A 21,799-nucleotide genomic window follows, 5' to 3' on the forward strand; every position below is an offset into this window, starting at 1 on the left:
ATTGACTTGCTTTTCAACTTCCCAGTGTGATGTGACCCAGGAGAAAAATATCCATCTCCTAGTTCAAAGTATGCTAGGGGCAGGCCTCCCTCCCATCAGAGACTCTCAGATGTTGATTATTCTGGCTCCTAAGGATGGGGGGACAGGTGACCACTGCAGATGATCTCTTGGTCTGAGGTGCATAGTGGCTTAAAAGCATTACAGACTAGATTTAGGGATCGCTAAGTGCCATCTTTTTTTTTTTTTTTTTTTTTAAGATTTTATTTATTTATTTGACAGAGAGCGAGAGACAGCGAGAGAGGGAACACAAGCAGGGGGAGTGGGAGAGGGAGAAGCAGGCTTCCCACCGAGCAGGGAGCCCGATGCGGGGCTCGATCCCAGGACCCCAGGACCACAACCCAAGCTGAAGGCAGACGCTCAACGACTGAGCCACCCAGGTGCCCCGCTAAGTGCCATCTTGATGAAGAACTTCTCTCGGAGCAATTATTAAGCATCCTTTCTTATGTATTCACATGCCAAGGGGCTTTATAGTCAAAATTAGGCCATTGCTTGCTATGAATGAACAGTGCAAGGCAGAGGCATAGATAAGGATGATTACTGGCATTTACTGATCATATACTCGGTTGCCAACACCTCTCTTAAATTCTCTACTTGCGTAATCTCATATAATCCCATGACAAGCCTATGAGGTAGGTGCGTATATTATCCCTTTTCACAGATGGGGGAATAAAAGCACAGAGAGGTTGAGTTACTCGCCCAGAGCCCTTTAGTCAGTCACTGGTGGGGCCAGGATTGTAACTGGGGCAGTCTGACTCCAGAGCCAAAAATCTCAAGACCAATGCAGATTCAACTCAGTAAAAATAAACTAAAGGATTAGTTTGTAGGATGATGCATGAGAAGGGAATTTCAAGTTGCACAACTAACATGAAGTGGGAAGAGAGCCGGCTTTGGACTGTGTCCTGGGCTGTAATCCCAGCTCTCCTACTTCCTAAGCCTGTGGCTCCAGGCTACTTACCTGACCTCTCAGGTTCCTGCTCCTTAGGCAGGATCACAGTACCAACCCCGGGAAGTGAAGCAGAGAATGTGCTTGGGTAGGTGTTAATTTTCTTTTCGGTGCCAGTTGTCAAGTCTTCCTGGGGAGGGTGAGGAGTGATGTGGGAATTCAAAATTAATTCTTGTTTTGGGAGGAAACTGTCCAGCCAGTCCTCTAATACCCGATCTTTTGGACAAGCCTTTCTGCCAACCCCATTTCCTACTGTTCCCTCTTGGGACTGCCCAGAATAGGAGGAGAGCCGAACCAGAGCATGGGGCAGGGGTTGGCAGGGGGGGCTTCATGCAGCTCTCAGGCAGCTTTTATCCTCGGGGGGCCCTTCTTTCTGCATCATCTCTTTTTTTTCCTTTTTAAAAACAAGGATATTCTCTTGCATAACCACAGTACAAATGAACAGATTTAGGGAACTTAACATGGATGCAGGACTCGTATCTAATACACAGTCCACATTTAAATTTTACCAGTCGTCCCAATAAAGTCATTAGAATCCAAATCCAGGACCATGTCTCTTTATTCCCCTCTAATCTAGAAGAATTCCTCAGCTTTTTTGTTTGTTTGTTTGTTTGTTATTCATGCCTTAAGGTTTTTTGAAGAGTGCAGGGACCCTCCCTAGCCCTTTCTGGCCTTGTCCAGTCTTCCCAGCTCCCTCCCAGACCCCCCCCAGCCTCATCCTGGAACAGGGCTGACTAAGGTAAGGGATGGGAGTCCCCTTGTAGGTGCAACATTGAAGGAGTGTCAAAATACTCAATTATCAAGAGCAATATTTAAAAAAAAATCAAAATTAGTGCCCCAGTTTCATCAAGAACACAGTATCAACAGTTTTAAGTAAAGACAGGATCAATAGGTGTACTGCTCAGATAACAGGGAAATTCAGTAATACCGATCCGGTTTCTATTTAAAACATGTCATTTATCATGGATTTTTTTTTTGCATTTTTATTTTGAAAACTATTCCATGAATAAAATATTAATCCATCTCGATCACTGACTTTTTGGATGCCGCTTACATTTCGTGCCCCCTTGCCCTGCAGGGTAGGTTTCTCCCTCCCATCATCCTGTCCTCAGAACAAGGGAGAGAGAGAAAGGTGGGGCTCGCAGCCAGCCATGGTTCTTGTGCCCTGGCCACAGCAGTGGAGGAGGGAGGGTGGGGCACGGAGAGAAGAGGAGGGAGAGGAGGGGTACAGAGGTCTGGAGCCCAGCCGGGTGGCTGGCCTGGAGCCCTCTAACAGCTTCCAGCTGCTTCCACACCCACCAGACTTCCTGCCTTGGGAGTGGTGTTTGGTTGTCCCCCTTCTCGTCAAACGTGTGATCTAATTAGGTCCTTGGATCCTCTCATCTCTAACAGTCTCCTCTCTCTTAACACTGCATGGCTCCCTTTAGTTGATCCTCTTCTGACCCTATATCTGCTCCTGTTTTCATCCATCCTGGGAGCCCCTTCCGGGTCTGTAACTGGCCACTGTTCGAGAGCAGGCACCCGGGGCAGGGTGAGTACCCCGACACGGGTCCACGTTCCACACTCTGGCAGCGGAGCCTGGGCAGACGGACACAGGCGGGGTGTCAGCCCCACCTGGGACAGGTCTTGCGGCAAAAGGAAATAGCTGCGGACCCAGGGTCTAGCCTTCCCGCCCATACGGCAGGTGGGTCATCTTGGCCAAGACTCTTTACCTCCTGGAACTTCAGGGTTTTTGTTAAAATGGGAGGTGGTGATATTTGGCAGCCTACCTCATTGGACCATAAAAGAACCAAATGAGTTAACGATGAGAATCATCAAGGGTTATACTTAATATTTTCCCTTCTATCGTAAGACAAATAATCCTTTATTTTTATAAAGACCATATTCAGGTCTGCCACATTATTCTTTTTTTTCTTTTTTTCTCTCTCAGCCACATTATTTGACCTGACCCCATGAGAGGTGTGCAGGCTGATTCAGGGCCCATGCTCCTCCCTGCCTTGAACCAGCATTTCTGTCAGACTAAAGCAGGTCACTAGCAAAGCTGGAGACCCTGCCTCTCCCCCAACCCACTGGCCTATAGTCCATCACAATGTAAACAGAACGGGTAGGACCCAGGAGTAGCTGTTGGGTTGTTTTGTTTTGTTTTGTTTTAATATTTCAAGTGAAAGTTTTTCTCCTTTATTGAGGTATAATTAACATAAGATAAACTACATCATCTAAAGGATAAAATTTGATGTGTTTTGTGAAACTACGAGCACAATTAAGATAATGTGCCTGTGTGCATCACCCTCTGGTTTCTTCCTGCCTCTCGGAAATCCCTCCCTCTGCCCCCCCCCCCACACCACCTCTGATCTGCTGTCACTGTAGATTAGTTCGCATTTTTAAATGTCATATAATGGAATCGTACAGTATACAATTTTTATTTGAGGGGTCTGGCTTCTTTCACTCAGCATAATTATTTTGAGATGCATCCATGCTGTTGTGTATATCAATAATTCATTTCTTTCTATTGCCAAGTCCTATCCCATCATATGGATGTAACACATATATTGTATTCACCTGTTCATGGACATTCGAGTTTTTTTGTAGTTTGGGGCTCTGACAGGCAAGCTGCTATGAACATTTGTGAACAAGTCTTTGTGTGGACATATGCTTTCATTTCTTTGGGGTAAATACCTAGGAAGCAATGGATTGTATGATAACTATATGTTTAACTTTTTAAGAAACTGCTAAACTTTTCCAAAGTGGATGTACCACTTACATCCTCACCAGCAGTGGACACGTTCCAATTCACCTACATTCTTGTCAACACTTGGTATGATTAGTCTTAATTTTAGCTATTCCAGTGGGTGTGTGTAGTGTTATTTCATTGTGGATTCAATTTGCATTTCCCTAATGACTAATGATGTTGAGCATCTTTTCATGTACTTTATTTGACATTGTGTATCTTCTTTGGTGGAGTGTCTGTTTAAATCTTTTGCTCATATATTTTTTTATTGTGTTGTTTGCCGTCTTCATGTTTAGTTGTAAAAGTTTTTTATACACTCTAGATAAAAATCTTATGTCAGTTATATATCTCACAAGTATGTCCCCTTGGTTTATGGCTTACCATTTCCTTTTTGTCACAGCATCTTTTGAAGAGCGGTTTGTTATTTTGGTGAAGTCCAATTTATTGATCAGTTCTTTAAAGTTGGTGAATTTTGTGTCTTGTTTAAGAAATTTGCCAAGCCAAAAATCACGAAGATTTTTTTCTCCTATGTTTTCTTCTAGAAATCTTATAGTTGTGGCTCCTAGATTTAGCTCTTTGTCCATTTTGAGTTAATTTTTTATGGTAGGGTCAGGGGGCTTGTTTTTGGGTTTGTTTTGTGTTTGGTATACGGATCTCTGCTTTTTCCGGCAACATGTATTAAGAAGGTGGTCATTCCTTCACTGAATTACCTTTATACTGTTTTGGCGAACCAAATGACCATATATGCATAGGTTTATTCCTCGATTCTCTGTTCTGTTCCATTTATCTATACATGGATCTTTATGCCAATACCACATTGTCTTGGTTACTATAGATTTATAAGTCTTGAAGTCAGAGTCTAAGACTCCTAACTCTGTACTTTTTTTTCTTAAAGATTTTACTTTTGAGTAATCTCTACACCCAACGTGGGGCTCAGACTCACAACCCCAAGGTCAAGAATCACATGCTGAGCCAGCCAGGCACCCCTAACTTTGTACTTCCTTTTGAAAGTTTTTTAGTTATTAGAGGTCCCTTGCATTTCCCTGTGAATTTCAGAATCAGCTTACCAATGTTTACAAAGAACTTATAAGGATTGTGTTGAATCTATAGAAAAATATGGAGAGAATTGATAATCTTAGCAATATAGAGTCTTCTGACCCAAGCAAACAGTATATATCTTCTCTTATTTATATTTTATTTAATTTCTCTCAGCAGTGTCTTATAATTTTTAGTATATAGGTCTCGCACATCTTTTGTCAAATATATTCCTTAATGTTTCATGTTTTTAATGCTATTATTGTAAGTAGTGTTTTTTTAAAAATTTTGATGTTCATAGAGGTACAGCTGATTTTTCTATATGGACTTTGTGTACTGAGCCCCTCCCCCCCTTTTAAAAACTCAATTTAACAGAGCAGGAGCCTGGAAATACTGAGGTGCTAGGCATTTGCATGCTATGATAAGCATTTAAAGTGGCAACAGCATCTTTCCCTGTTTTAAGTCAGTAAGTCATTCCAATAGCAGCTCATTTAAGCCTGGCTGTGAAAGGGCACAGGAGGGGGTGGGGTGGTGAATCTGACCCACAGGCAGTGCTCTCCTAGATTTCTGGGGGTATTCTTAAGGTCGGACTAAGTGGGAATGCAGTGCAGCCCCTTTAAGAGACTAGGGACAACCAGCCATCAGGCCACTGGGAAGGCAGCCCGGGAGATAAGATAAGGCCCCCGGGCTGATTTAAGCCAGGGTCCTGAGCCACGGTGGCTGGGCTGCTGATAGACAAACAGGAACCAGGGGTGATAAGGAGGAGGTGCCAGCTCCTAGACCCAGGCTGGCAAGGGGTGGAGCAACCAGCTCACCCACTAGGACCTGAAAGGAGAAGGGGGTATTAATGGTGGGTGTGCAGGGGGAGGACACTTGCATTCTCCTGTGTATCCTAGAGATTTACAATCATGTTTTTAAAACCCTAATGGACTATACGTAAAGGCCTTCCATGTAGTAAATGTTCAATAAATATGTTGGTTGAGTTCTTTATGTTCTCTCTACTGATATCTTTATGCTCTAGTAAGATGCTCTGATAAGCATCATAAGGTTTTGAAACTACCTGGTTTCTTGCTCAAACTAGAAAAATCCTGGCAAGGACTTCCTCCGAAAAGCCCGGAACTGCTCATTTGCACATATCTGCATAGATTTGCATGTGTCCTACATGTAGATACTTTTATGCTGGATTTAGATTTCCCCAAATCAGAAGCCTATTTTTAAAAGGGATAAAGAGGGGATTTGTCTCTACTCATTCTTGCCCACCTTTCATCTGCATCCTCTAAAGATGAAAAAAAAAAAAACCAAAAAAACAAAACAACAATTTCTGCAGCTCTGACACATAATGAAGACCACCTGTGGCTGGCATCGTTAATGTGGATACAAGCAACCCTTTGCCCATCAAGGTGTTTCCTTTCTTGGTTTCTATTCCAATTCCTGGCTCCACTCTCCAAACTCCTGAGTGAGGCAGGAGTCCTGAAGGCAAAGAAACCCTCTAGCTAGACAGCTCGGAGCTGAAATGCCCAGAAGCCTTCAAGGACTGTGCACTGTTACCTGGACAGAGAAGCTGGAGGCTCGGGCGTCCACCTGAAAGCCCCTTCCCGCCGCCTCCCGTCCCAGGGCTAGGGATGTGAGGACTACCTTTGTCTGTTCTCCCTCCTCCAGGAGTAAATAAAAATATCATCCCCTCCCCCCAGATCCCAGCTCCTCTATTGGCCTGCTAGGCAAATATTTCATAATGTGGGCTCATCCAATTGGGCACCATGCCAGAGCCAAGCGCCTCAGGTTGTGAGTGCGCTCCAATCAGGCGTGGAAGCCTGGGTGGGACTAGAGGGCTCTCGTTCTCCACATGGGAGGCCGGCGTTACTCAGGTGGATGGCATCACGGTGGGGGTTGCCGCTTTGCCCAGGACTGGGAAGAGGGGACGGGGCTGTCCATCAGCCAGCTGGAGGCAACCCAGCGCCGAAGGGGTTAAGGCCAGTCCGCCTGTGTGGCTGTTAATGATTGCTACCCACCAGGGACCTGGTAAGTATTAAAGGAAACCTTTTCCCTATTCCTGAGTGTGGAAGGAGTCAGGGCAAGAGCACTTGCAGGGGGACCGCGGAGAAGAGCCGGGGAGTGAGTGGCTGTCTGTCGGCCGACTGTTTGTCTGGGTGGCTCAGGAACAGGTACGGGACCTAGATACACCCATTCCATCAGCTGGAGCAGGCTTTTGTTACAACCGGATACAAATTCTCAGCTTGGGGCCAGATTTCGGATCATGCTGTTTATTAGAAGGAAATGCGGAGGGTTGTTTTAGTGCAAGGGGGTGAACTACTTGGCACAGAAGCTGGAGATACAAACCATTGTCTGTCCTGCCGCCGAGACAATGGTCTTGTGTGGCCACCCTGCATGCACACAAGGCTGTTGCGGCTGCTCTTCCTCCCTCTCTGAGCCATTGTCTCCAGAGAGGGGCTCCGGAGCTCTGGGCAGAAGCGCCATCGGCCTCTTGTGGGCCGGTTTCCCGGGACCGGGCAGGAGGGAAGGCAGAGAGGGCCCAGCCAGAGGCCGGGATAGCTGTGGCTCACCTTTCATCCTTTTTACTTAGAGTCAGGTGTAGAGAGGCGCAAGGTAGGACGGAACCGGTGGGAGGCGGTGCACGGAGTTGGCAGTAGGAGGGGGTGGGGAGGCGGCTCTGAAGTCCTTAAGAAGACAAAGTTTGTCGTTTGGGAGCCAGACAGTCCAGAAAAAGAGGACCAATCTTTTGGGCTCAGGTGTGTCTCGTTCCCTTTCTCTTAACTTCCTATTCAGGTCCCTCCTTCCCTCAGCCTCCGAAACACCAGTGCTCTTTGACCTAGGCACTCCTGACAAGTCAGACGCATGCAGGGAACGTGCACCGGAGCTCCTGGGTTTTGTTGGGAGGCGCAGATGGACTTTTTTCAGCTGATGGTGGGGTCTGTGTGCGTGTGTGTGTGTGTGTACTCACACATGCGCATGGGACAAAAAAAATGAAAGCCTTATCTGTCTCCAGAGCAGAAATGTTGACTTGTCCCCCACTTGGCCGGGAACGCTTTGGTCCCCTGCCTCTTTCTTGGGAGGGGAAAAGGTTCGATGACATAATGATGATGTTAGGTGGCCCTGGAGGGGTCTGTTGGGTAGGAACAGAGAGCTCCCTGTGCCCATCTCGGAGGCAGATTCGAGAGATAAGGCAAACCCAACCCCCTGGTGGCTGCCTCCGGCGGGGCTGCCCACAGGCAAACAGAAACCAGGCACAATACAGGGGAGGGGCCGGGCCCTGGACCCAGCAGGGCCGGATCAAAAGCAGCCAAGTTTCTGGGCATGTGAGCCAAGAAAGGGGGGAAGTACAAATGGGAGGAGCGGGCCACTTGTTGTGTTCTGTCCTGCACTGAGACGGGGAGCCGCGAATGGGCACCGGCCCCCTTCCGTGCTCACGCTGCCCGCGGAGCAGCACGGCCCAACCGGCACTCGCAGGCAGGGCGGCCTTCCTGGGCACGCACCCCGCACAGGTGCCCCGCACGCTCAGAGGGGCTTGCTTTAGTGCTCTGCTGTCGCCAGCCTGACATTCTGAATTTTTGAACAAGGGGCCACGTATTTGTATTTTGCACGGGGCGCTGTGAATTATGTAGGTTGTGCTATCCCCAGGCCCGGCCAGGAGTTGCAACCGCAGCATAGGTTGCTCACGTGCTCCAATAGGTGTAGGCGGACTCACGTGTTACTCCGGTGTCACCAAGACTGGCTCCTGTCCTGGCCAGGACCAGCACAGCATCCTTCTCCCTCCCCTCCTCTTCACTCCCCTCCCGAAAGCATTCTGTTCCTCCTTGTTGCAGCTTCCCCCCAGTCTTCCTTAGGGGCTACTGCATGGCAGGGGGACAGGGATGGGGACATCAGTGTCCCTTACCTGATTCCCTCCTCCCTGTTTCCCTCTTCCCTTTCCTCCGCAGGCCTCCTCTTTCCCTTATCTGGGCGCTAGGCTGGGGTCTGGGCTTGGGAGTGCCTCTCCCCTTCCTCAGAGATCTTCCTCCCTTCCCCGAGCCTGGGTGATTAATGAATGCACTCTGGCACCTGCTGCGTGTGCTGTTTGCTTAGGAACAGACTGCTTCCCTGCGATTACCACAGGCTCCGGGTCTGGGTGGTAGGGTGGGGGTGGGGCGGTGCAGGGGAAGGAAGACTCCCACGCCCACTCACTGGCCCTGGTGGCGGTCCCTCTGGCTTTTCCCTGCACGCTGCTCTTCCTGCTCTAGACCAGAGGACCCTGCAGACAGCCTCTTTCCTCTGCCAGATGTTGGCCAATCCTAGAAGGAAAAGGAAGGCAGGGGAGGAACAGGTCCCCCATTCTCCCCTCTTTGCCGCCTCCCCTCTCCCCATCAGCTGGAGCTGCCATGTAACCTTCCCCCCAGGGCCTCCCCAAGCCTGCCCCCAACAGGGCTGTCAGTAACAATATTTTCAAACCTTGGAGGGGAGTCTTGATGCCTATGATTTAAAAATGATGGATTATCCAAATTAATTTTGATGGGGCTTTGAAATGTATCATTTGACTTAAAATTTTTTAACTCTGTTGTTGGTGGCCGCGATGCCCTTCTTCTTGGTTTAGCTGAGGACTAGAGGGGCCCCTGGATCCCCTGAGCACCCTGAGCACACATCAGCTGGGGGACAAACTGCGTTGGAAGGAAATGTTTCAGAGGATCAAACAATATTAGTGCTGGAAAGCAGCTTGCAGAACCTCCAGCCCCGTGCTGTCCAATAGACTGGACTGTTCCACAGCAGTGGGATGTGCTAGGACTGTCCTGTCTGATGTGGTCGCCCTAGTTACTGTGCCCATCGAGCCACACAGTGAGATGTGACTAGCTGAGGAACTGAAATTTTAATTTTATTTCATTTCCATGAATTAAAATGTAAATCGCCACCCATGACTAATGGCTGCTGAATTGGATGGCACCGCTCTGGAAGAACACTACTTGTTTTATGTGATTCCTTTATTTTATTAATAATTATAACCTCAGCTATTTGCTGAGCAATTCTTATGTGCCAGGCATTTTCGTCTGTGCTTTAAATTTGTGATCTTGTTTAACCCAGCAACTCCGGTATCTGTCCATGTTACAGCTGGGGAAACTGAGACCTAAAAAGGTAAAGTGATCGGTACTGGTCAGCCACAGAGACTCCGGACTCCAACACCACTGCTCATACCCTTTTCCTTAAGGCTAATCCACACGCTGTCCATTCTTTGTCTCCGTGTGACAACTGTCTTCAACAGGTCTCCAAGTCCTTTCCCTTCCAGACCTTACCTTTCCTCCCTGGGATGGCAGAGCAGCTCGCTACAGTTGTCCTCGGTCCACAGAGGGGGAAGACGGCAATAACCTTCCCTAGGTCCAGCCGTTTTCTGGCTGGTTCCACTGGTGGCCTGTGTTCCCAGGCTCCCTTTGGATCCTCCCTACAGCAGACAGCAATCTGGGGAGATTCCTCTGCCCTCAGACTCCTTAGCAAGTTCCCCAAGTACATGGCAAGTTCCAGGCTCCTCACTCCTGGTAGAAGGAGGTGTTCAGAATTTCCCACAATCCACCTGTGTCGTCCCTTCCCCCCCGCCCCCATGCCCGTTACTCCCAGTCTAGGAGAGGAGCAGCTGAGCCCTCCCTGGGGGCAGGGGCAGACTCAGCCCCCCCCTCTGCCCCGGGGCAGCTTAGGGGCAATACTAACACTAGAGCTTTGCTGCCATCCCACCTCGCTCATGTGACTCCCTGAGGTAGGGGGGCTCCTTCCCCCAGAAGCAGTTGTTGTCCAGGCTCCTGCTCTTCTGCTCCCATTGATTTAGTGCTCTCCTCATCCCCAGACAAAGCCCCTGCTTCGTAGACTCTTATCAGAGTCGGCTGGCCAGTTGGGAGGGGGAGGGAGAGGAGGGGCCACAGAGCAGATGGAACCTGCCTTCACATCCCCCCAGCAAGAGGGATTGGAAGCTGAGCCCTCCTGCCTCTCTCACTCACAATCCAATATCCCAAAGCAGAATGGCATGTGTCTGCTCCTCCCACCGCGGGGGGACCACAGGCCTGCCTCTGCAACTGCCCCATCAAACAGCCCTTCTGCTCCTGCCGTGCGTCAGGTGCAGGCCCAGGAGGAGCAACAGAGAAGGCCCAGGCGGTAAGCAGCCCTTCCGTAGCTCTGCACCTAGACAGCTGCACCTAATAGATTAACGTTTACGGGTCCCGAGGCCTATAGCCCACGGGGTTACGAGTGAGAGGGTTTGTGGCTTTCTTCCTCGTGCTCTTGGAGCTGGTGTCTACCCTCTGAATCCTGCAGCTCTTTCCCTCTTCTTCCCTGGAGACAAGGAACTCAGGGTGGACAAATAGCAGGAACTTTGGCTTCTCTCTCCTGTGGCTGTAGTTGGAGCAATGGACCTCAGCTTCCCTGACTCTGAAGTGGGCCTTGCCTTCCTCCCAGTGTGAGGACCAGACCGCGGGAGCTTAACCTTTTCCCCTTGTTCCATACCCCTTTGTCCACCTGTATTGTCTACTTCGGAAGGCATACTTATGCCCATGGTTTCATTGTGAAAGCGAGGAAGCTGAGGTGCCGAACAACTTGACCCTCACAAATTGCTGGATTGGGAACTGAGAAGGCATTCTAGCTTTTGAGGGTGTGGAAGGCGGGACATCAGCCTGGTTGCATTGCTTTCTGAGCACTTACTTTGCAAAATTCTTTCCCTTGGGGTGGGCTGGGTTGGGTGGGGTGAGACTGCTCTCTGTGGGATACCAGAACCAAATCTGCTGCGCTCGGAACAAGGAGAGCTGGTTCCAATGACCTTGCAGAGGCCCAGAAGCAGACAGCTGGGCCGCCTCAGCTTCTGAAGGGTAGAAGTTTGGGATTCAGCTCAGAGCTGGGGGAGGCGGTAATTAATTATTGCCCTGTCCCTTTGCCTCTTGGGACCCTTGCTGACTGTCAGGAGAAGGCCACTTGGAGGCTGAGGGAGGAGACTGGGGCCTTCCCCCTGCCCCCGTCTAGCTTAGCTGGGGCCACTCAGCAGAGGAGAGGGGGAAAAGGTAGAGCCAGGAATTTAGCCCTTCCTTCATTTCCTTCCCTTCAGCAGGGAGCAAAACCAAAGCCTGAGGGCCAGGAAGGCAAGGCGCCCCAGGGAGCCGGGTTGCCCCAATTCTTAGTTGGGTCCAGGGTGTGAGGGGGGAAAAGCCCCCGTGATGACTTCTGGTCGCCAGAATCACAGATCTTAACACTTGCAAGGGCCGTCGGTGCTCTGAGAATTCAGGCTTGGCTGTGCCGGGAATGACATTCGTCGACCAGAAAGGGCGCAGGCCTGGCCTCTCGGAGGGCCCTGTGGTATCTCCGGATGTCTGTGAGGTGGGGGGGGCCCGGACGCTGGCCAAGAGGTGGGGAGGACGGCGCTGGAGAGGCGTGGTGCGACAGCTCTTCACCAACCAATAAGGAAGAATGTCAGCATTTTAATAACTGGCATGGTTATGCCAAATACCTGTCCTGGTTATCTTCATTTTTCAGAAGGCAAATGGAATTCCATAAAGTAAAATAGTTTGAAGACAAGCTAATCCAAGCTGGGGTATGAGATCAGCATGAAGAGTCCCCGTGAAGTTGCCCTGAGCGATAGTCACTACCCCCCCAACGTCCCCCCCCCATACACACACACTATGAAGTGTGACCCAGGCTAAAGAGTACACAGCCTGCTTACCCTGCTGTCTGAGGCTACTTTCCAGGCCCAGGGCAGGGGCTAGGGGATGATACAGTGAGAGACCAGGGAAGGACACGGGGCGGGGCAGGGAGGGGAACCCGGGTCTCGTCCCTGGATTTGTGATTTCCATCCCTTGGTTATTGAGCCAGCTCATTGCTTTCTATCTGAGGTAGGGGCCGAGCTCTGGGTGAACATCCCCCGGCATTCTGTAACTGGCCAGAGTAGGTAAGGAAAATGACTTTGGACCCTTTGGGGTGGGGCTGGGGGTTGTGAGGATAGGCAGAGTGAGGCAGGAAAGAAGGCGGCATGAGTCTTACCTCCTTGACACTCAGCCCAGTGGCCTAGCATTTTAGGACATCCCAAGCTTGCTTGGGGGGGGGGGCTTACCCTATTCTTGAAGGTTTGGGAATTACTGTGGCATGGGAGGGGGGAGGGTGCAAGGGCAGAGAGGAGAGGAGAGAAGTAGTGTGAATGTGAGGTTAGGCAGAGTGAGGCAGGAAAGAAGGCGGCATGAGTCTTATTATCTCCTGGACACTCAGCCCAGTGGCCTAGCATTTTAGGACATCCCAAGCTTGCTTGGGCGGGGGGGGGGGGTTATCCCACTCTTGTTGGGGGGTGGGGAATTACGGTGGCGGGGGGGGGGGGGGGGTGCAAGGGCAGGGAGGAGAGGAGAGAAGCAGTGCGAGTGTGAGGCTGGCAGCTGGGTCCCCAGAGCCTGCACAACTGGTACTTTGCCCTGTAGGCAGCCCAGGGAAAAGAGACGCCGCCGCGTGGAGGGGCTCCTTCCGCCCTGCAGATACCGAGGGGGGCCACCAGGGCCTGACCTCCTCTGGCCTCTTCTTGTGTGGCAGCACTAGGCAGGAGGACGGAGGGACTTGGTTGGGGGCGGCGGGGGAGAAGTTGGCTAGGGCGGTGAATTTTTCCCTGGGAATGACCAGGAGCGCTCCTGGAATCAGGCACGCGCGTACGGTTGGAAATGTCAGCCGAGCTGGTTCTCACTGGGACAGAATGCTGGAGCAGATAAAGCTCCCTGAAACTAACGATGCAATCCAGAGGGGGCGTGGGGGGCAGGAGCCAAAGTTCTCCTACCTTCCCCTCCTCCATCAGCAGCAGCCATCCCTGGAGTGCGACAGTCCTGCTTGGAATCTGCTGGCCGGGGAGGAGAAGGAGGGAGTGCGAGGCCTGGGCCACAGGCAGCTCAGCCCGGGTCCTCTCTCCCTGTAATGAGCTGTGATGCCAGAAGCCAGAGCGCTCTCAGGATGGGGAAGGCTCGCCAGGGCTAATTGTCTGTCAGCAGATTCTCAGGAGCCATGGAAATGAAGCAGCTTGGTGTCAGCCGATAACCAGGAGGCCCAGGGGGTGGAAGGAGTTGAGCGTATTTTTCTAGTCATTCAATATTGATCACGGTGGGAGCTCCGGCTGTGCAGCCTGGGTGTGTGGATGTGCACGCGTGTGTGTATGTGCGCGTGCGTGGGCCTGCCAGGGGTTGTGAAGACTCGGGCTGAATTTGCTGCTTTTGTGTTTTATTTTGTTTTGTTTTGAATATGCTGCTTTTGACTGCGTTGTGCCAGGGAACCCTCCAGATAGAGGCTGGTTCTTGGAGAGTGTGTTCGGAGACAAATCAGCACTTGGTGGGCTCTGTGCTGAGGCTGTCGCTAGGACCTAGAGGCTGAGAGTGTCTCTGGAAGGAGGAAAGCTTGAACTAGATGGGGAGATTTAACTAGATGGAGAGATGCTTGCAAAGTGGAGAGGATTGGCCTCTGTTCTTTGTAATTTACTGGTCTCGGCACTTCTGGAATGCGGGCCCCCTGCACACGCAGCCCCCACTCCGTATGCCATCTTCTTAGGCCTGACACGGTGTGGTTTCATTTTCTAGCTCCTGCACCTGGCATAGTTCTTGATTTGTTTTTAAGCAAAATAGTCATAGCCATTATCTCTTATGCATAAAACATTGCAGCTAGGAGCACCCGGTGGCTCAGAAGGTTAAGCATCTGCCTTGGGCTCAGGTCATGATCTCAGGGTCCTGGGATCGAGCCCCCACTTTGGGCTCCCTCCTCAGTGGGGAGCCTGCTTTTCCCCCTACTTGTGTTCTCTCTCTGTCTCTGTCAAATAAATAAATAAAATCTTTAAACAGAAAGAAAAAAGAAAAGAAAGTTTACAGCTATTATTTCATAGAATTAGAAGGTACCCCATTTGGTCATGAGAAAATGAAGAGCCAACAAAGTCAGGTCACACTGCTAATTTGTGCTGGGTCTTGGACTGAAAGCCTGGTCTTGCCAAATCTCTTTTCACTGATGGCACTGCCATTGGGGCCACCTTCATAGGTCCAATGGATATGGTGACCGCCTAGTAGGCGACCCAGGACTTTCGGGATGTCACTGCTCCATCACAAAATCTCCTTTACTGCTTGAGCTGCTACCCCTCTTTGGGTGGAATTCAGGAGGTCCTTTTGGAGATGAATTTGTAACCCTTTGTCCCTGAGAAATGGAAACCTTTGACAATCCTCCCCCGCAAAAAAAAAAGGAAAGAAGAGAGAAAAAAAACTAGTTATCTAGCCTTGTTTTCCTTTTTAACTGTTGTGGGCCTGGTAAGTTCTTCCTGATGTCTAACCTAAAATGAAAATCTATCATTCTGTGCAGTTTAGTGGTGAAGGAAAAGGAACCCAGCTAGACATTCGGTGTGCCTGAATCCTGAGGGTTTCCGAGCGCTCACCAAGCAGGGGAAACCCCTGAGCCTTCATTCCCTACCCCCTTGTGCTAGCTTCACTGGGCACGGGAGAAGTAATTTAACTTACAACTTAAGCAAAGCCTGTGGGAGGCCCCTGAGCTCAGCTTGAAGATAAAGGGGATATTTTTGCCTTCTAGAGGAAGAAAACTCATTTTCCCAATGCACCCCCACCCCCTCCTCCTGTGCAGATGAGCTTAATTTTCTTCCCCTCTTAATGAAGATGGATCAAAGCCAAGCTATATATTCAAGGGGGAGCCAGGCAGGGGAGCTGAGTGAGGGGGGGGAGAGGGCAGAAACAGAGTTTCTCTCATGGAGAGGAAGTAATTAATTTTAAGAGAGAGCAAAGATAGGGAAGCTCTTGGTAATAGAATGTCGAACTCCAAATGCAGGTGGCTAAAAATTAAGTCAGAGCATGGAGAGTTTCTTTTGTTTGCTCATTCATTCACTCCTTGATTCAACAAATATTTATTAGGCACCCACCGTGCACAGGCAGAGACCTCAAGCTGGCATCAGGAGAGGGCCCAGATCTTCATAACCATAGCAGGGCTCAAGTAATTGGACTGGGACAGGGAGAGGTAGGATCTGGCAACCGAAGCCTCTCGTCACCATTTGCCGAAGCACCACGAAATGGTTGAATGTATCAACCGTTTGGATTTAGGATTCATTGCTTTGTTGACCCCAGCTACATCCAACCAGCTTGTCCCACCACGGGTTAGGTAATAATGTTGTCCATTTGCTTTTCCATTCACGGATTGCACTGTTCTCTGACTGAGTTCTGACCTCAAGCCAAAAAATTAGATTAGCCCTTCCCTTTTCAGTGTCTGTTGTGATATAACAACGGACTATGATGACAACAGACTGCTTAGTGCTGCAATAAAGAACCACGTTGATCAGAAAGGATTCTGCCATCCAAAGACAGAAATGGAATGATACAGAAAGCCGGAGGGACTGAAATTTGCTATCAAAAAAAGCACATCTCGGCAGCAGAAGGTTAACAGTGGGTCTGGAGCCTCCCTTGCTAGAACCCTTTGTGAGCAGCCAGGGCACTTAATGAGATTGATTGCAGAGTGAGCTGGCCTGGAGGCAGGGGGATGGAAGACATGACCTTCAGAAGGCCCTTGCAGTCCCAGGACCGTAAGACATGGAGGGCATCAGGGAAAAGGGAGATCTGACCGTCTTCGGCCCCCGGAGAGTTCGGGGAACTTCGCGGTGATGCAAACCTCCTTGCCCCTGAGCAGATCTGACAGTCGCCAGCTGGGATTTATCATATGGCATCTGGGAAGATTTTCAGAAGTAAACACATGGTGACCCCCTCTGAGCCTTGTGTGCCGCCCTCTTCCTTGCGAGCTTCAAGAGGACGCTTTCGTTCAAGTTCACCCGAGCAAAGAAGCCAGGACCTTGCCACCAGCTCTGGCTCCACGACACCCACGCCCAGGGGCTCCACGTGCCCCTCAGCTGGACCCCGGGCAGAGAGCCCACCGGCTGGGGCTGTGTCTTAAGGCAGCGTGCTGGGGACGCCGCACAGAAGCCCCGTTCACTGAACCCCCGCTACACAGAAGTCTGGGCAGGCTAGGAGGCGTGGGGAAAGTTAATCTCAGCTTCTAGGCAGCGGCACGAGGCTGGAGCCTCATTGAACCCTTGTGCCCACACGATCAGAAGGTCTCTGAGAAGCACGTGGATTGCAGCCCAGGGCCCTGCGTTCTGGGCTGGGGGTCGGGAGGCAGCGAAGACCGCCGTCCAGCAGGTCGGGCTGGCTGAGCGCCTGCCGTGCAGATGGGAATGCAGCCCCAGACTGCTCCGCCCGCCAGGCTACTCTGTGTCCTCAGCTCCGAGAGGTCGGACTACCTGGAAGTTGTACACCTACTCCGCACACGCCTGCCTCCCCGTGTCAGCATTTTCTCCCCGGGGACCTGAACTGGGACAGTATCATCCCTGCTCCCTTATTCTGCCTCCGGCACTCAGACGGCAGCCTTGGGGCTGGATTCTAGGAAGCCACGGGCCCCCCCCGGGGCACCTGGGCACCCCCTGCCACCACCCGGGGAGAGCCCCTCTCCCTCCCCTAGCCCCGGAGCCAGCCGTGCCTGCCGCGCACCCTGAGCTCCGCACCGGCCCCGGGGACTGGAGGACTTACTTCTCAGAGGGATGGTAAGAGCAGGGAGGCTGGCAGGTCCTCTGAGGCTGCCGAACAGGGAACAGAGCTGCCAAAAGGATGTTGAAGTTTCGGGCTGATCGCCGGGTCAGGTAGGGAGCTCTCCTGTGGACTGCGAGCCGAGTTCAGTGAGCAGGCTGATTGGCAGCTCGTCGGGCGGGGGGCTTCAGAGGGGGGGCCGTGCCAGCCCTGACCTGGAGAAGGAAGAGGAGTTAGGTCAACGGCTGCTGCATTGCAGTGCTTGTGAAGGGAAAGCTATTTTGAAGTTGGTAGTGCCGGGATGGGGAGAGGACGTCATTTGTAGGGGTTGCTGGGTAGGAGAGTCTGGGGCAGGGAAAAATTCGCTGTACCTTGAGAGACCTGTGCCGGCTGACAGCAGGCTGTGTGTGTGCTTCTGTGTGTGTGTGTGTCTGTCTGTCTGTAGCAGTGCCTGCAGGGAAGGTTCCAGCAGTTAGCACAGGGAACATGTAGAGCAGAAGGGGGGCTGGGGGAGGGGGCGTGGGAGGTGGGGAGCAGGTGCTCTGTGCCACTGGAAAAAAGCAGAGATGTTGGCACCTTGAGGACCTTATTTTCACAGACTGCTCACCCCCCTACCCCAGATCGGGGAGAGCCAGGGGTGGGGGTGACTGGAAACAGCTACCCTTCCTTGCAAAGATCCCCCGCAGTTAAGTTGAGGAGAGCATCCCTGTTGGAGGGAGGAGGGAATAAAGTTTGAGAAGTGGGGGAGCAGGTGAGCAATGTGTTGGAGTTACAACCCAGGCCTGGCGGACACCGGCCAGGTTTAGGGTCCTGGCCGGCAAGCCCGAGCTGCCAAACCCAGGGTTCCATAGACTGTGGCCACTGCCCCACTAGGCTTCTATCTGCCACAGGCCTTTGGATTTGATCTGAACATGGCTGGTTTGGAAGCTGAAAAAACACCCTTTGATATTATCCTTAGCTTCAACAGACAGCCCAGGGGTTGGGATTCCTGGACTTTTGGAAGGGGGCAACAAAAGGTTACTTTGCTCTTGGAGCTGAAGGGACCGAGCTAGGCTCTCTTTCCTCGGGTACCAGCTGATCTGCCCCTTGCCAAGCAACCCTGGCTATTCATTTTAAGGATGCTCAAGTGGCCTGGTGTTAGGACCCCCAAGCTTGGTGTGGCCTCAGCATACTCTGTCCAGGCGCCTGCTTCTTGGGGTGGACTGAGCCTGTCCTGGGCTCTCACAGTATCTCTCAAGAGGGATGGGTGAAGAGAACCTTAAAACTCATCCAGCCCCCCACTGGCTGGATGCTTGAAGTCTATAACATTCTTGCCAAGTGGTCCCCTGCTTGCAGAATCCACCTCAAGTGGCTGCCATTTGTGGCTTAGACCCATGGCACCAGCCCCCCCCCCAAGTTCTATCTGCTACCTTCCTCCCCGTCTCCCCACAAAGTCACCAGGAAGCTAGCCTGACATTCAGCCCAGCCAGAGGGCCACGGCAGGACTTCCCAAAGGAGCGTCCGCGGCTCTGCTCCCCGTCTGCCTCTGCACAGACCCTGCTTCCTGGCAGGCTGTCCTCCCCACGCCCCACCCCACTCCCAGGCCACAGCAGCCCCTAATTAGATCTGACTGTTGAGCCAGCACGAACCTCAATGCCTGACAGCCCCTGACGTCTCAGCCACATCTCAGCCCCTTAGACGCAGAAACCCTGGACTCCCGAGTGTGAGTGAGTCCCAGCCCAAGCTCAGGAATGGAGTTTCTGGATCTCTGGTTTCACTTAAAGAAAGAGATGGTACATAAAACAGGAGAGGAAGGAGTCCAAGGTCACAAGAGAATTTTTTCAGCAGATAATGAGTGAGCAGTTTTTATGTGGAACACTGGCCGGAGCTGTTCCTGGGAGAGAACCTGCCACACATGAAGTCTTGGCCCCCACCCACGTACACGCCCAGGGTCCCCACCGAAGGGCTTAAGTGGGGCTTATTTCCAGCCTCGGGGATCTCCATAAGTAGTTAGCACTGACTAGTAAAAGGTGTCTCCCCACCCCCCCCCCACCTGCCTGAAGCTGCTTTTTCTACCGCCCAGCCCTCCGTCCTGCCTCCCCAGACCCCACAGAGGACAGAGGGACCATCTCCTACGTGGTCACCCCTCCCCGTCACTGCCCGGGGCCTGCCCACCCTTGGGCTTGTGTCTCTGCCTTCTCCATCCTTATCACAACTTCCGTCTGTTCTTTGCCCCCACAGCCACAATGAACGACAGAACACATTTCTACACCCAGTGACTGGCCAGGTCCCAGAAGAAAACAACAAATTTAACTTGAAAATGTACGTCTGCCCCCCGCTGGCTGCTTGGCCTTTCCACCCCCTTCACCCTCCCACCCCCACACTTTGCAGCTGAGAAGCGTAAGGGAGGGTGTGGAGAGCAGAGGGACCTAGGGTCTCTAACCCCAGTCCTGAGGAATGGAAGCTTCTGAGGGCCGTAGGTCTGGCTTGACGCCCTCACCCACTTTTCCCAGCATCTCCAAGATCTCAGGCTGGTGCCTCCCACAGGTTGCGCTGGAGGAGAGAGACAGGTCTGAGGTGGGCCTGTCCCCCAGGGGCCTTTGAGGGAAATGCTGAGGGAAGCTGATAGAATCCTGAGAGCCAAATGCAAATTCCTCTCGCTGTGGATCTTGGCTCAGTGCAAGAAAGAAAGGGAAAAAAAAATGAAATGACTCCCATAGTCCACTGAGCCATTGTGTCTTTTCAGTTAGAAGGAAAAGGAGTTCCAGAGTCCTAAGGTCTAGGTTTTTAAAATAAATTTACAGGAAAGAAAGAGGAGACTGTTCAAGATTACTGGCATGTGGTCTCAGAAGAGCAGAGGGAGCAGCTGAAGTGATCTCGGTGGGTGGCAGGGTGGGGAATACGGATGGGGCTTTTCCATTCTTCTTGGGTTTTGACTAGTCTCTTTCTTCTCTTTTGGTCAACCTGAAATCAGATCGTCTTTGGACATGTCCAATAAAGCAGGTGGAAAACGCCCGGCTATCACCAACAGTGACGTATCCAACCACAACATGGTGTCCGAGGTCCCCCCAGAGCGGCCCAGCGTCCGGGTAAGTCTAGCCCCCAAGGCCAGCTGTCAGGCAGGAATCCTAGGAAACATATGAGCCTGTCCAGCTGTCTTCACAGGCTCCACAGAGCAGGTGAGGTGAGGCAAGAGGAGTGGAGAGTGGGAAGGGAAGAGGGGTCAGACCAGAACCTTGTAGAAGACTGATCTCTAGACCAGGGCTTCTCAACCTTGGCACTATTAGCATTTGGGGCCAGATAGTTCTTTGTGATGTGAGACTGTCCTTTCACTGTAGGATGTTGAGCAGTATCCTCTGCCTTTACCCATTAGATGCCAGTTACCACCCGCCCTGTGACAACCGGTGTCTCTAAACATTGTTCAATGTCCCCTGTGGGGCAAAACTGCCCCCTCCCCGCCCATGGAGAACCACTGATCTAGGGGGACAGCAAAAGAGGAATAATTCATAAGGGATATGGCAATCAAGAGCTCAGAAAGGAAGGAGTGCCTCAGGAGGAAGAAGTAATCCAGAGAAGAATGTGGCATAGAGGTCGAGTCAGATAAGGGCTGAATGTGTCCCTGGGTTTAGCACTGGAGACCCTGACCAGTGGTGGGATGAGGGCAGAAGGCAAGCCAGAGAGGGCTAAAGAGGAGATGGGAGGGGAGACGGAGAGACGATGACGAGTAGGGACTAGTCTTCTAAGAAGCTAGACAGTGGTGGTATAGTCATACAATGGAGCGCTCTCCAAAAATTAAACTGGACTAGAGCTGTATGTATTAACAAGGATAAATCTTGAATATGTAATGTTGAGTAAGAAGCAAGCTGCAGAATATGAAAGATGTGATATCATTTATGTGAAATAGCCTACGTGAAAGCGATACGACATATGCACAGGTAAATTTGTGGTACGACCATGTAACCATGGACAGGCAGACTAGTTCTGGGTCAGCGGTTGCCTCTAGGAAGGAAGAAATGAGATTGAAGAGTGGCTCAAGGGTAGTTTCAGCTCTATTTGTCATGTTTTATCAGGGGAAAAAACCCAGCACATGGTGGTGATTTATTCTCTACTTTTCTGAAATATTTGTAATATTGAAAAATATATATTTGTAAAGAAACTTGATTGTGAGGGGGAATGTGGGACAGGGGACCGAAGCTAGACGATATGCAAGATGGCAGGAGGTCTTCTTGGTCCATTTCATTTTGCTTTAAGATGTGCGAGCAGGAGGGAGATGGCCCAGTAGATAGGTTCAGGAGGAAGGGGACAGCTGTGAGTCTCATTTCCATGGAGACAGGAGCAGTCAGATGCAGAGGTGCTGTCAGCCTGCAGAGGGAAGGGGTGCTCCCCCTGAGCTGCAGAAAAAACGGTATGTGAAGCTTGGAGGTGCGGGGCTAGGAAGTTAAAGACATTCCCATCTGATATCCTCAACTTCTACAGGGAAGTAGGAGGTAGGGTTTTCTGCAAAGAGGAGTGGGGTGGCTAGAG

At 51.3% G+C, this 21,799-nt stretch overlaps 1 protein-coding gene across 16 annotated transcripts in view; it reads left to right on the plus strand.

Moving 5' to 3' along the window:
* Positions 1-21,799, plus strand: part of PLEKHA6 (pleckstrin homology domain containing A6) — a 139,836-nt gene that overhangs the window by 75,156 nt on the left and 42,881 nt on the right. For 13 of the 16 annotated variants that reach the window (XM_032422514.1, XM_032422512.1, XM_032422513.1 and 10 more), the window contains 2 exons: positions 19,517-19,597; positions 20,250-20,364. In XM_032422514.1, the coding sequence (XP_032278405.1) occupies positions 19,517-19,597; positions 20,250-20,364 (196 nt within the window). The remainder of the gene's footprint in view (positions 1-19,516; positions 19,598-20,249; positions 20,365-21,799) is intronic. The other 3 variants (XM_032422527.1, XM_032422523.1, XM_032422528.1) reach the window with 1 other exon arrangement.

The sequence above is a fragment of the Phoca vitulina genome, unplaced genomic scaffold (genome assembly GCF_004348235.1).
Source record: "Phoca vitulina isolate PV1807 unplaced genomic scaffold, GSC_HSeal_1.0 scaffold26, whole genome shotgun sequence".
Lineage (NCBI taxonomy): Eukaryota > Metazoa > Chordata > Mammalia > Carnivora > Phocidae > Phoca > Phoca vitulina.